Here is a 14,776-nt window from a genome sequence, read left to right as displayed (position 1 = left end):
ACATTTCGATTTAGAGCAATAAAGAAATGGAATAAATGAACTGAGCAAACTAGAAACCTTTCAATATATAAGTTTAAACATTATTTAAAAACAATTTAAATATAATATATAAAAATGTTGTGGGACTATAGTAGATGAAGAATCAATATGTTTTTAGATTGAGTTTTTATTGGGTCATTATGTTAGTGTATTATGTATGTTTGTAACAGTGTGTTATATGTGAAAGTGTGTTTGTATTATAAATTGTATTTTAATGTTAAGGACTCTTGGAAGATTAGTCCAAATGGGGACTAAAAGAGATCCTAATAAAATCAAATCAAATAAAATCTGCTCCTTGGTTCCAATGTGATTGCAGCTGATATCCTCGTCCAATGCCATACAGTGTGACTACTCAGCAGCCCTGAAAGAGTGTAACAGAGAGAAGAACAGACACTCCTCTTTAATACCCGGTGAGTTACAGACAGGTTTGTTCATACGTTGAAAGGTTCCAGCACTTTAAAAACCTCCTCTCCTCTTGACCTTGGAATAGCATCCACCACGACTGTGAACAGTTTAGACAATGAGACCTTTTTTACATTTCAGGTTGGATTTCTACCAGCACTCAACCTCAACATTGTCACTTTCAATAGAACATTTAGCAAAATGCCCGCACACTTTAACCCCTCCTAACTAAAACTGTACTAAAAAAATAAAAGCAAAGAAGTTATTTGAGAGCATGGACCTTGAAGCACATTTTGTTTTTGTTTGGTTTAAGACAAATGTCTAGTAATGCCACTCTGATAAAGCTAACCATTCTAATAGTAATATTCTACAAAATTATATTTTGTATACCTTATGAGGAAGTTTAACAACGTGTGGCTTTGTCTCCAGATGAAAGGTCACGGGTTTGTCTGTCCACAGTGGCTGGAGAAACTACATCAGACTACATCAACGCCTCATACCTCACGGTAAGAACCCAACCATTCTAGATAGAAGAGTCACGGTGACAGATACTAACTACATAGTTACACATAGTAACACATTTTCAGTAAATTTTACTTTTGGTTTCCTGTCCATATTGGCGATTGGATTCAGGTCTCAATGTTCTACCACCGGTTGTGTTCCCCAGGGGTACCGGCAGAGCACTGAGTTCATCGTGACCCAAAACCCGCTGGCTGGCACAGTGACAGACTTCTGGAGGATGATCTGGGATCACAACGCTCAGGTCATAGTCACACTGCCGGGAACACCAAGCCTGGTGGGTATCTATCTGTCGTCCTGGACTCAAAACCTCTGATGTATGCATGGCAGCCATTTTGTGCCTCAAACAGGAAGTCCTTACCACATCTGTGTTCTCAGGCAGAGGGGGAGGAGCCATATGTGTACTGGCCCCGCAAGGAGCAGCCAATCAGCTATGAGGCGTTCACAGTGACCCTGCAGAGCGAGAACCACATGTGTCTGGCCAACGAGGAGATGCTGGTGGTGCAGCACTACATCCTTGAGGCTACACAGGTGAGATCAGCTGAGGGAGATCAGCAAGACCAGGGAGATCAGCAAGACCAGGGAGATCAGCAAGACCAGGGAGATCAGCTGAGGGAGATCAGCTCAGACCAGGGAGATCAGCCGAGGGAGATCAGCTCAGACCGGGGAGATCAGTAAGACCAGGGAGATCAGCTGAGGGAGATCAGTAAGACCAGGGAGATCAGCTGAGGGTGATCAGTAAAACCATGGAGATCAGCTTGATAAGTAAGATAAGTCACACTAACATGATCAACTACATAGAACAGACTAACTACATTGGCCACAGACTGTGGGATCATAACTAAAATATCAGCTTCGTAGAATGCACCAGACACTATGGACCAGTCACTATGCACCAGTCACTATGCACCAGTCACTATGCACCAGACACTATGGACCAGTCACTATGCACCAGACACTATGGACCAGTCACTATGCACCAGACACTATGGACCAGTCATTATGCACCAGACACTATGGACCAGTCACTATGCACCAGACACTATGGACCAGTCACTATGCACCAGACACTATGGACCAGTCACTATGCACCAGACACTATGGACCAGTCACTATGCACCAGACACTATGGACCAGTCACTATGCACCAGACACTATGGACCAGTCGCTATTGCTCATAAAATGTTAACACTGTGTCTATACCCAAACAACCATTAAACCACTGAATTGATACAAAGAGGTAATATATAGCAACAAGGAAATGCTTATTCCATGGAGTTGTTCTGCTTATCTCTTCCTGGATCTTAGCCCATGGTAAAACCAAATGGCCAGTGAGAAGAGTGGAAATTCAATACATATTCTCCATGCCTCAATGGAGCACAGCTGTTATTTTTCACACAGTTTAGACCCGGACATATGCACCACTAATCACTGGAACACTTTCAACACACACTCACGCACACGCACACAGGCGCACACACACACACAGGCACACACACACACACACAGGCGCACACGCACACAGGCGCACAGGCGCACACGCACACAGGCGCACTAACACACAGGTGCGCTCACAGGTGCACACGCGCACACATGCGCACACGCGCACACAGGCGCACACATGCACTACATGACCAAAAGTATGTGGACACCTGCTCATTGAACATTCCATTCCAAAATCATGGGCATTAATATGGAGTTGATCCCCCTTTTGCTGCTATAACAGCCTCCACTCTTCTAGGAAGGTTTTCCACTAGATGTTGGAACATGTATTATTTTTTTTATTTTTTTTATTTCACCTTTATTTAACCAGGTAGGCCAGTTGAGAACAAGTTCTCATTTACAACTGTGACCTGGCCAAGATAAAGCAAAGCAGTGCGACAAAAACAACAACACAGAGTTACACATGGGATAGACAAACGTACAGTCAATAACACAATAGAAAAATCTATATACAGTGTGTGCAAATGTAGTAAGATTAGGCAGGTAAGGCAATAAATAGGCTGTAGTCGCGAAATGATTACAATTTAGCATTAACACTGGAGTGATAGATGTGCAGATGATGATGTGCAAGTAGAGATACTGGGGTGCAAAATAGCAAAAATAAATAAACATATGGGGGATGGGGAAGTTGGGTGGGCTATTTACAGATGGGCTGTCTACAGGTGTAGTGATCGGTAAGCTGCTCTGACAGCTGATGCTTAAAGTTAGTGAGGGAGATATGAGTCTCCAGCTTCAGTGATTTTTGCAATTCGTTCCAGTCATTGGCAGCAGAGAACTGGAAGGAAAGGTGTCCAAAGGAGGAGTTGGCTTTGGGGGTGACCAGTGAAATAAACCTGCTGGAGCACGTGCTAGGGGTGGGTGTTGCAATGGTGACCAGTGAGCTGAGATAAGGCAGGGCTTTACCTAGCAAAGACTTATAGATGACCTGGAGTCAGTGGGTTTGGCGACGAATATGTAGTTAGGGCCAGCCAACGAGAGCATACAGGTCGCAGTGGTGGGTAGTATATGGGGCTTTGGTGACTAAACAGATGGCACTGTGATAGACTGCATCTAATTTGCTTGTGCAAGTTGCTGCAGGGGGTGAAGTGCTGTTGGCCGTGGTAGGGGTAGCCAGGTGGAAAGCATGGCCAGCCGTTAAAAATGCTTATTGGATTTATCAGTGATGACAGTGTTTTCTAACCTCAGTGCAGTGGGCAGCTGGGAGGAGGTGCTCTTATTCTCCATGGACTTTACAGTGTCTCAAACCCTTTGGAAATTTGTGCTACAGGATGCAAATCTCTGTTTGAAAAAGCTAGCCTTTGCTTTCCTAACTGACTGTATATATTGGTTCCTAACTTCCCTGAAAAGTTGCATATCGCTTGGGCTATTCGATGCTAATGCAGTACACCACAGTATGTTTTTGTGCTGGTCAAGGGCAGTCAGGTCTGGAGTGAACCAAGGGCTATATCTGTTCTTAGTTCTACATTTTTTTAATGGGGCATGCTTATTTAAGATGGTGAGGAAAGCACTTTGCTGTTATTTGATGGTGAGGAAAGCACTATTGCTGTTCTTTGATGGTGAGGAAAGCACTTTTCTGTTCTTTGATGGTGAGGAAAGCACTATTGCTGTTCTTTGAACCCTATGATCACTCGGCTACACAGCTGATGCCCCTGGACTCTTTCAATAACACGGGGAGACATGGCACTTAGAAAGCTAGCGTCTTCGGCGACATCGCAACGTCCTCATCGAGGTTGGAAAGTAACAGTGAAGATGAGGCCTCAGAGACTGATGTTCAAGAGGTGGACATTGAGGAGGTCCAGGGAGGAGACATGGAAGCCTGAGAGGAAGAACACCAAAGCTTTAGTTTCTAGACTATCATTTTACAGATGTATGTTGATAATGTTTTTGGGAGATGCGATGGATCATTCAATATTCCCCTTCTTTTGTTGTTCAGTAAAATCGTCCCATGTGAAGAGTCAACTCATTTAATTAAAGTTTAATTCATAACTAAATAGTTTTAATTTCTATTGGAAGGATTTAATTATTTGCAATTATGTCTACTTAAGGTAAAAGGTTTATGTTTCTGTCTCCATATGATATGGTAAATATATCCAATGCAAAAAACATCTACATTTAAATGGTATTAATATTAATTTGCATTAATTCCCATATATTCCCGTTTATTCCCACGGAAAGTTTCCACTTCGGAATTTTCTCCAACATGTGCAACCCTAGAACGGAGATCTGATTGTGTGTTGTTGTCTCCCTCTGGGCCAGGATGACTATGTTCTGGAAGTGAGGCACTACCGGGCGCCTCACTGGCCCAACCCGGACAGCCCCATCAGCAGCACCTTTGAGCTGCTCAGTCTGGTGAAGGAGGAGAGCTCCTCCAAGGAGGGCCCCACGGTGGTCCACGACCAGTAAGACCTCTCTATTGATTTACTGATTATGTATCTGTGAAATAAGGTCATCTCCACTCCAAACCTGGAACAAATGGAACAGTCCCAAAAGTGCAACCCTAAATTGTCTAAATAGGCCTGGATCAGTACAGTGTTTCAGTTCCAATAAATATTAAGAGTATTGCACATTTGGACATATCTTCTTATCCTCTTAAATTAAGGTCTCAGAGTGGATCATCTTGAATGTATTAACAGAAAAGAGAGGGAAAAATAGTGTTTCAAGAGTATTGAGATAGAGTACATACCTATCTTGAGCTGAGTGCCAATTTAGACAATTTAGACAATCCTGTCTTAAGATTTGCACACCAATAAAAACTATTCATAAAAAGGATTGTATGTGTATTTATCCTCAGTATAGGCTATAAATGAAGAATTTGTTGCATTTGTTTTTGAATTTGTTGCATGACAACTTTGATAGATAATGCATCACAAATATCTCAACCAGCCGGTGGAGTTTCCCAATTAAAGTAAACAAATGTTGTATTGGAATTTGGATAGACTGTTTAAATCATCTAAATATATGATACTTGAATTTACATTATGTCGGCTTCATTTACTCATAATGGAAGAAAGGCCTAGTTAAATGAGGACTGATATAAAGTATTAATTATATATGATCAATGTGTGTGTTAAAATATGAGAATGCATGTAAATTAAGGCGTTTACAGTTTATATGATATGATAAGAATACCAGTAAATTGACATGAATGTTCAACTTCCGGCGCCGACAGAGATGGCCGCCTCGCTTCGCGTTCCTAGGAAACTATTTGATTTGATTGTGAAACAAATAGAATATAACAAGAAGATAGTGAATAATGATAGGGATTTGAAATGAATTTTATCAGACCAAAATAATCCCACGACAATATTTGTCACATAAACTGAAATTAGGCCAACTATTCTAATTTAGCAACCAGAAAATGGCAGAGCTATTTCTGCATAGTACACCTTTAAAGGAATGGAGCTTAGGTACATCCTGTTTCCATTGACCATCCTTGAGATGATTTTACAACATGATTCAAGTCCACCTTTGGTAAATTCAATTGATGGGACATGATTTGGAAAGGCACACACCTGTCTATTTAAGGTCCCACAGTTGACAGTGCATATCAGAGCAAAAACCAAGCCATGAGGTGGAAGGAAATGTCCGTAGAGCTCCGAGACAGGATTGTGTCGAGGCACAGATCTGGGGAAGGGTACCAAAAAATTTCTGCATTATTGAATGTTCCCAAGAACACAGTAGCCTCCATCATTCTTAAATGGAAGATTTTGGGACCACCAAGACTCTTCGTAGAGCTGGCCGCCCGGCCAAACTGAGCAATCAGGGGAGAAGGGCCTTGGTCAGGGAGGTGACCCGATGGTCACTTTGACAGAGCTTTAGAATTCCTCTGTGGCAATGGGAGAACCTTCCAGAAGGACAACAATCTCTGCAGCACTCCACCAATCAGGCCTTTATGGTAGAGTAGCCAGACGGAATCCACTCCTCAGTAAAAGGCACATGACAGCCCGCTTGGAGTTTGCCAAAAGGCAACTAAAGATTCTCATTCCATGATAAATAAGATTATCTTGGCCTGAATGCCAAGCGCACATCTGGAGGAAACCTGGCACCATCCCTACGGTGAAGCATGGTGGTGGCAGCATCATGCTGTGGGGATGTTTTTCAGCAGCAGGGACTGGGAGACTAGTCAGGATTCGAGGAAAAGATGAACAGAACAATGTAATCAATTTTAGAATAAGGCTGTAACATAACAAAATGTGGACAAAGTGAAGGGGTCTGAATACTTTCCGAATGCACTGTAGTCTAGCTTAATGGACAACTCTTTCACCCTGGTAGAGCTTCTTTTTTTTTTTAAGAGTTCCTAAAATTGTAAAACAACAACATATTCGTAATTTAATCATTCTTAAATTATGTTTAACAGGTAAACAACATTTACATTCTAATTTCCCATTTCATACACAATTTGTACAAAAACATTGTGGTAAATCAAGTTTGGTTTTGCTCACGTTCACTTCCATCTTTGAATGCGTGTTTAAAAATATATGGAATCTGATAATGAAAACCAAATGATAATTTTACATTGGGTGAGATGATAAAATATGCCAAACAAATTTCATAGGGTCTCATTTCATTTCAAACTGCCTGTTAAAGGGTTAAGGGTTAAAGGGCGCTTAATTCTCTGCTTTAACGACAGACAACACTGTAAAGGTTCACTAAAGACGTACAGGATTAGTACTCTATACTCCAGTTTGGCGTAGCCCTTGGCTAATATGACAAGAGTTAAAAAAATTTTAACAAGGCAAGTCAGTTAAGAACAAATTCTTATTTACAATGACGGCCTATCCCGGCCAAACCCTAACCCGGACAACGCTGGGCCAATTGTGCGCTGCCCTATGGGACTCCCAATCACGTCCGGTTGTGATATAGCCTGGAATCAAACCAGGGTCTGTAGTGAATTTTGGATTTCCTCTAGCACTGAGATGCAGTGCCTTAGACCACTGCGCCACTCGGGAGCCCTTAAGATATACAAGGTAGGGCTTCACCCACTCTGCCCATAATGGGTGACGACACACTTTGGAGATTAATTTTAATTTCCTATTGTTACAAAATACATTTTACCAAGGCAAATATGATTATTCATGTTCTGAATCATTCAGTGGGGTCTTTCTCTAACATATCATTAACATTATATCCAAGAATTCGGATTTCATAACCTAATATGTTGGATAATAAGCACCGACCTCTTTTCAAATCAAATCAAATTGTATTTGTCCCATGCGTCAAATACAACCTGTGTAGACCTTACAGTGAAATGCTTACTTACAAGCCCTTAACCAACAATGCAATTAAAAAAAGTGTTCATAAATTATTTACTAAAATAAACTGAAGTAAAAATGTGAAGAAAATATATAAAGTAAAATAACAATAGAATAACAGTAGCGATGCTATTGGGAGGGGGAGGCACAGGATAGTCAAGGTAACATGTACATGTAGGTAGAGGTAAAGTGACTATACATAGATAATAAACATACAGTAGCAGCAGTGTAAAAATGGGGGTGTGTAGGGTCAATGCACACAGTCCAGGTAGCCAAGTAGCTGTTCAGGAGTCTTATGGCTTGGGGGTAGAAGCTGTTAAGGAGCCTTTCAAGACCGATCATTTGACATATCTGTTGACATAGTAGAGCAGGTTTCTCGTAACGACTTGAGGATTTTACATTTTGTGGTCCTTGTCTTCAAAGATGTTTCCGCCGGTCGCAAAAAGCTACATTAGCATGACAAGCTGAATTAAATGTAAAAGGATTTGAAAATAAGAAGCTTGGCACATGCTCAGTATTTCATAGATATATTTTTTTTTGTGATCAATCTTCGAAAAATAACAGAGATTTTGAATGAATAGGAAAATCTATTACTAAAATATGAAAATACATGTCTCAAAGTGGATGTCTATCTTATATTGTTTTATGTCCTGCGGATTCGAGAAGATTACAAGTGCAACGGGAAAGTGAGCCTGTCAGGTAGCCAGTAGCCTTAATTCTTGCACAGAATCCAGCCTAGCTGATGCGATGCAATTTAACTTTTTTTTTACCACTTTCTTTCTCTGTCCTCCATTGATTTAGGCACATTAGCCTACAAGGGTAGAAATACCAATAACTTTTGAGGAGTATCTACACAATGAACATATTATTTTTGAAAATAGTTTTTAGTTGGACACCCTAAGGTCAGTTTTACCACCACTTCAAGGCGTGGGTCTGATTTTGCAGGGTTGGCGGTGTTACTGCGGGAACCTTCTGTGCCCTGTCTACTCTGGTGCGCCAACTAGAGGCGGAGAGCTCTGTGGACGTGTACCAGGTGGCCAAGATGTTCAACCTCATGAGGCCCAGGACCTTCACTGATGTTGTAAGTCAATCTGAAGCACCGACTGTACCTGTTTGATGCACTGTGACCATTTTGTGTCTCAACATTCTCCCTTCAACAGCACAGTTTCTCTATTCCATTTCTCATTCAGGAGCAGTATCAGTTCCTATACACAGCCATGCTGAGTCTGGTGGGCACACAGGAGGATGAGAGGATGCTCCAGTCCTCAGACAACAACGGAACAGTCCCAGGAGGCACCGCCAGCACAGCAGAGAGCCTTGAGTCCCTGGTGTAACCATTTACATTTTAGTCACTTAGTAGAATAGGAGCAATTAGGGTTAAGTGCCTTGCTCAAGGGCACATCGACAGATTTTGTCACCCTGTCGGCTCGAGGATTCGAACCAGAGACCTTTTGGTTACTGGCCCAACGCTCTTAACAGCTAGGCTACCTGCCGCCCTATGGCAACAGGGCCCCTAACTTGTCAGTATGTATTCTCGCCTATCTCACAGTTTTCTGTTTTTAAAAACTGCAGCTTTGCCTGTTTACCCTCTCTTCTGTTCTCCGTCTTTGAATGCATTTTCCAGACCGCTGGACATGATACCCTATGACCTTGTAATGGCTCTCATACAATTGAAGTCAACTTTTCTGATGTTTTGTTGATACTGCTGTCTTGAGATATTTGCTTTACTCTGTTTCATATTTATTTTCAGTAAGCAAAAAAAAAGGGAACATGCTACTTTTTACGTTAAACATGTTTTGTTAGCCTATTTTTTTGTTGAGTCAATGCATTGAGCAACTAATTATTCCGTCTAACATTGAATATGCTATTTTGTTTGTAGCAACAGTGAGCTTTTGAAGTCAAAAATAGCATAATGGTATGAAATAATACATCTAATATGTAAATAATATTATAGCAACCAAGTCAATGGACCAAATTTCTATTTATACTTCTAGATTTTTATATTTTACTACAATTTTTGTCAATTTTTTTATGTATGGCTGCATTCTAAAATTAACTTAGTCAAAATATTTTTTATGTTTTAATATTAGTGTTCTGTATTTTGTAACATACTAAATATGAAGCATGGGGTATTGACACTTTTTAGCTGTACATTAAACATTGCTAGAGGATTAGACAGGATTAAACAAGTGAAAGAAAATTCAAGGAATGAGTTTTTGTAGTGTTCTGTATTTTTTTTGTAGTGTTCTGTACAATGAAGAGTTTGTAGAAAAAAAGGGGAGCGCTGCTAGAGTACACAATAGTAGGTCTTTGTAAATAGAAGGTGCTCTTTGGTAAATTGGCCAACAAAAAGAAAGGAGGACCAAGGCACTCTTCATATAATTAAAATGCCTTTATTTGTAGGGCATGTTCAATGGAAGAACGATTTATTTTATTTTTTTACTCTGGCGCGTTTCGGCTGCAATGGCCTTTGTCAGGGATCCATCTACAGTGCCTTCAGAAAGTATTCACACCCCTTGACTTTTTCCACATTTTGTTACAGCCCGAATTTAAAATGGATTACGTTTAGATTTTGTTTCACACTGGCCTACACACAATAGCCCATAATGTCAAAGTGGAATATTTTTTTTTTTAGAAATGTTTACAAATTAATCAAAAATGAAAAGCTGAAATGTCTTGAGTCAATAAGTATTCAACCCCTTTGTTATGGCATGCCTAAATAAGTTCAGGAGTAAACATTTGCATAACAAGTCACAAGTTGCCTGAACTCACTATGTGTGCAGTAATAGTGTTTAACATGATTTTTGAATGACTACCTCATCTCTGTACCCCACACATACAATTGTCTGTAAGGTCCCTAAGTCGAGGAGTGAATTTAAAACACAGATTCAACCACAAAGACCAGGGATGTTTTCCAATGCCTCACAAAGAAGGGCACCTATTGGTAGATGGGTTAAAAAAAATATCCCTTTGAGCATGGTGAAGTTCTTAATGACACTTTGGATGGTGTATCAATAAACCCAGTCATTACAAAGATACAGGCGTCCTTCCTAACTCAGTTGCCAGAAAGGAAGGAAACTGCTCAGGGATTTCACCATGAGGCCAATGGTGACTTTAAAACAGTTACAACATTTAATGGCTGTTGTTGTTCCTTCCTTACGTCCTTGTCAATCATTGGTTCATTGATGAAATTAGCATTATGACAATATCTTTAATTAAATCATTCAAAAACCTTTATTAATGCAATTGCATGTTTCTGAGAAAGTTCTGCATCAAACAAAAAGTATCCAGTTGTTTTGTTACACCCTTAGTCTATCCTGGTGATGTCACTACCTACGTCATTACCTTTTTACTCCTGAGACCAAAACCCTATATAAACAATGGCTTTTAGTGTTATCTAAAACTTAGCAGTAAACGTCCACTCCCCAAAGCTGATTATTTTAGTCTTATCTCCTCCACTCCCCTGCAGAGCTCCTTCTTCACAGTCACACATTCTCAGAGAGGCCTTTTTATAAGAAAGAGAAAATTAAAAAACAATTGTGGAATACGAAACCTCTACAATGAATATATATTGTTAATCTATAGTCTAGGACCCTATAAATGTAAGGAGGGAGGGGTCTTTTCATCCCTCCCCTTCTATTAATACTACATAAGAATAATCAATTATTCTAATATATCAAACATTTTGGTACAACCCTTTTCATGACCCCTAGGTGAACCCGACACTGTGATAGGAGAAAACTGAGGATGGATCAACAACATTGTAGTTACTCAACAATTCTAACGCAAATGACCGAGTGAAAAGAAGGAAGCCGGTACAGAATAAAAATATTCCAAAACATGCATCCTGTTTGCAACAAGGCACTAAAGTAATACTGCAGAGAATGTGGCAAAGCAATTACAAACTTGTTGGATGCATTTTCTATTTTTTTGGTTGTGTATCAGATCATTTTGTGACCAATAGAAATGAATGGAAAATAATGTAGTGTCATTATGAAAGAAAGCCATCTAAATATATACATAATCATGTTCATTTTAGCACCAACTGTTAGATAAAAAAATGCTCAGAGCTTGTAAATGAATAATTAAACCATTCTAAAAAACCATTCCACTTGGCAGGTTGGGCCCTACAGAAGCCTAGAGCTTGGATGGTCCAATTTCATTCACACAATATGAGGGCATACAATTAGAATTCTGAATAACGGCACTGTTTTTTATAGCCTTCTTCACTGTGGAAAAGGGGCCCCAATACATGTCATGTTGATATGATTTTTAGTTTGCTTCCATGATTGGTTTGACATTCGTCTCCCTTATAAGAGAATCATCTAAAACAATTGCTATTGTGTATTTACAATCCCCTTCTCCAAACGGATTACTCATTTACCTAGGTCTTATAAATAGCTCTTATCAATGTATAAATGACAGTGCATGGAGAATGCCGTTATTTCTATCTGAAAAGATAAAGCAGATGCTTTTTCCACTTGGAACCGGCAGGTTCGCTCGACCTTATTCATGGTTTCCTCACGCGTAAAGATGATGGAATTAAGAGAGAATTAAGGGCTCTATTCATTCAGATCTTTTTTAGCTGAGATCAGCATATCAGTTGTTTTGGTGGAACTATGTTAGAGCTGTCAAATCCAGAAGTGACTCTCTGCCTTATACCTAAAGCGGACATTGCCATTGGCTGCACGGAGTCCGTTTAACATCCTTGTTTTACAAGTTCGAACACTGGAATGCAATATGTAATCTACACCTCAATTAGCATGATTAGAAATCATCTTTATTTTGTTTAATGATTTTTCAATTTGAGCATAATTATTTCTATATAGCCTACACTTTCTCATTCTGAACTTCTAACATGGTTGGGCCGGGTGTGGCTTCCAGACAATGATCGCAAGAGCAGCTGCTCAATGATTTGGGCTTCAATGCAGTTCCACCTCTAAAACATCCACTATGCGGATGTTTGCTATCGCCGGTTAACGCTTCATCTGATTGAATCTAGGTCATTGTCAAGGTCAGAATACAGCACATCTGTAGACACACCTCCACCCAACCTGGTCTCAGAGCATTTCTTATTATTCTGTATCTAAATACGAGACACTCCATTTAGTATGATATGTTACGAAACGTATGGTATGTATTCATTTGTGGCTGTCCATCACCCATTGCGTATGATTTGTTACGAATAACTTTTCATAGTATCTGTGAATTTGCAAAAATATACCATATGTTATGGATTCTAGCTAGGTCTTAACGTTAGCTAGCTCGCTAACTTTAGCAAGGCTAGTGGTTAGGGTTAAGGTTAGGGGAAGGGTTAGGTACCATGCTAAGTAGTTGAAAAGTTGCTAAAGTTGTCCATGATGAGATTCGAACTCGCAACCTTTAGGTTGCTAGACGTTTGCGTTATATGTCCACCCAGACTAACCAGCCTACATTTGTTTTTGCCTTAATGTAACCATACCAAACTTAACATATCATACTAATTTGCATGTCCCAGATTTGTTTACTATGTTATGTCTAGTCTGAGACCGGGCTGCTCCGCCACACCTTCCTTTCTTTGATCTCCACCCCAAATTAAAAGCGGGTGAATAGCATCCTATTCTCGTGCTTAAATTCAAGGTCAGAATACGGGCTGAGAGAAACATGCATGTAAAGGGAATTACGTTTTATTTACGCATGATCAACTTAAGTCAGAAGTTATTATTGCCTCCTACCTAATACAGTCCATTTGACCCCATCACATCAGATTAATAAGCAGTTGTTTGAAATAACACATCATTTCATAGTAAGGCAGCTAGGCTAAACCTTAACAATCAAAAAAGGTATGATCTGTCAACAATAATAGAAATGTCATCTCTCAATAAAAACATTACAATAGAGTAAAAAAATGAGAAAATATGAAATGTGTTGCATTCACTCATAACGAGTCCAACTTTCCTTGACACTTCATAAGGAGAAAAAAATAAAAATACAAAAATGTAAACTGGCGTTTCAACCAGATAATGCTGTCAAAAACAATAAGAACTTACTGTCTGCCTAGTTGTTGTGCAAGTCATAAAAGAAAGTATTTAAAAAATACTATAACTGTCACATGGTGTTCCTTGTCTAACCCTTTCTTGAAACCTTCCCCCAAATATTATCAGGGGGCTTTGTGGTGGGTCTGTATAACTTTGTTGCTTACAGCAAGCAGAGATGACCACGCCATCTAGTTAAACCAACTTGAATGTTTTTCCGCCATTTGCTATGATAGAATGACCTTTCGGAAGGCCCGATAAGCTGTTAAACAATATGTGCTGGAAGAAGACAAACGGGTGGCTTGAAGAAACAGATCCATCTTAGACATTGGATTATGGATTCCCGGTGACAGAGATGCGACTCTATGGAGTTATGGTATAATCCCTGTGGAGAATTGGTTATTCCAATTGATTTTCATGTTCTAATCCCGTCTAAGACTCCAAAAGAAATGCGCCTTTTCAGGGGAAAATAGGTCAAGTGTCCAGACACCGTCTTGACCAGCAGCTGTATCCATACCTTAATTTGCATTTTTTTACTTTTAATAATTGCATGCCCAATTATCCCTGGCTTGGTGGCCTAGTTTGCATGGGCGGGCCTACATTGAATGGAAGGAAAAGATGATTGTTTATTCAGAGGCTATGAGTTGACTCAGTAATATCCATTGAAACACAATGGATGCATATTTATAAATATCAAAAGGCACACCTTATTGGTAATTGGTGCTGCATGTCAAGAAAGAAATCTCTTTAGAAACCTTACCTAATGCTTATGTTAAGGAAAGCAATTTATCCTAATGAAAATTGGATTGATATTTTCTTAAGAATTTTTGTTCTTTAAACATTTCCCACAACCATGTAAAGTGTTAGGAAATGACGATTGACCCGTTACACTTTTGAAATGAAAGGACGTTAAAAGCTGCTCCACAATAATACAGACATGAACTAAAAATGAACCCCTTATTCAAGATTAAAATAGTTTAGATAAAATGTTGAATGCAGTCACAACCTTCCGTGTTCTGTAGGTACTTGAGAATGAATGCCACCAAT

At 39.7% G+C, this 14,776-nt stretch overlaps 1 protein-coding gene across 1 annotated transcript in view; it reads left to right on the top strand.

Annotated features, from left to right (window-relative positions):
• The window catches only part of LOC139406458 (receptor-type tyrosine-protein phosphatase zeta-like), a 99,624-nt gene extending 89,374 nt beyond the window's left edge, over positions 1–10,250 (top strand). The window contains exons 24-30 of the mRNA XM_071149065.1: positions 356–449; positions 871–947; positions 1,109–1,237; positions 1,339–1,491; positions 4,720–4,862; positions 8,661–8,796; positions 8,906–10,250. Of these exons, the coding sequence (XP_071005166.1) occupies positions 356–449; positions 871–947; positions 1,109–1,237; positions 1,339–1,491; positions 4,720–4,862; positions 8,661–8,796; positions 8,906–9,049 (876 nt within the window). The 3' untranslated portion in view covers positions 9,050–10,250. The remainder of the gene's footprint in view (positions 1–355; positions 450–870; positions 948–1,108; positions 1,238–1,338; positions 1,492–4,719; positions 4,863–8,660; positions 8,797–8,905) is intronic.
• The last annotated feature ends 4,526 nt before the right edge of the window (positions 10,251–14,776 follow it).

This window comes from Oncorhynchus clarkii, chromosome 4 (assembly GCF_045791955.1).
Source record: "Oncorhynchus clarkii lewisi isolate Uvic-CL-2024 chromosome 4, UVic_Ocla_1.0, whole genome shotgun sequence".
NCBI classification, from domain to species: domain Eukaryota; kingdom Metazoa; phylum Chordata; class Actinopteri; order Salmoniformes; family Salmonidae; genus Oncorhynchus; species Oncorhynchus clarkii.
Note: the sequence above shows the minus strand (reverse complement) of the source record. Positions and strands in the feature narration are given on the sequence as shown.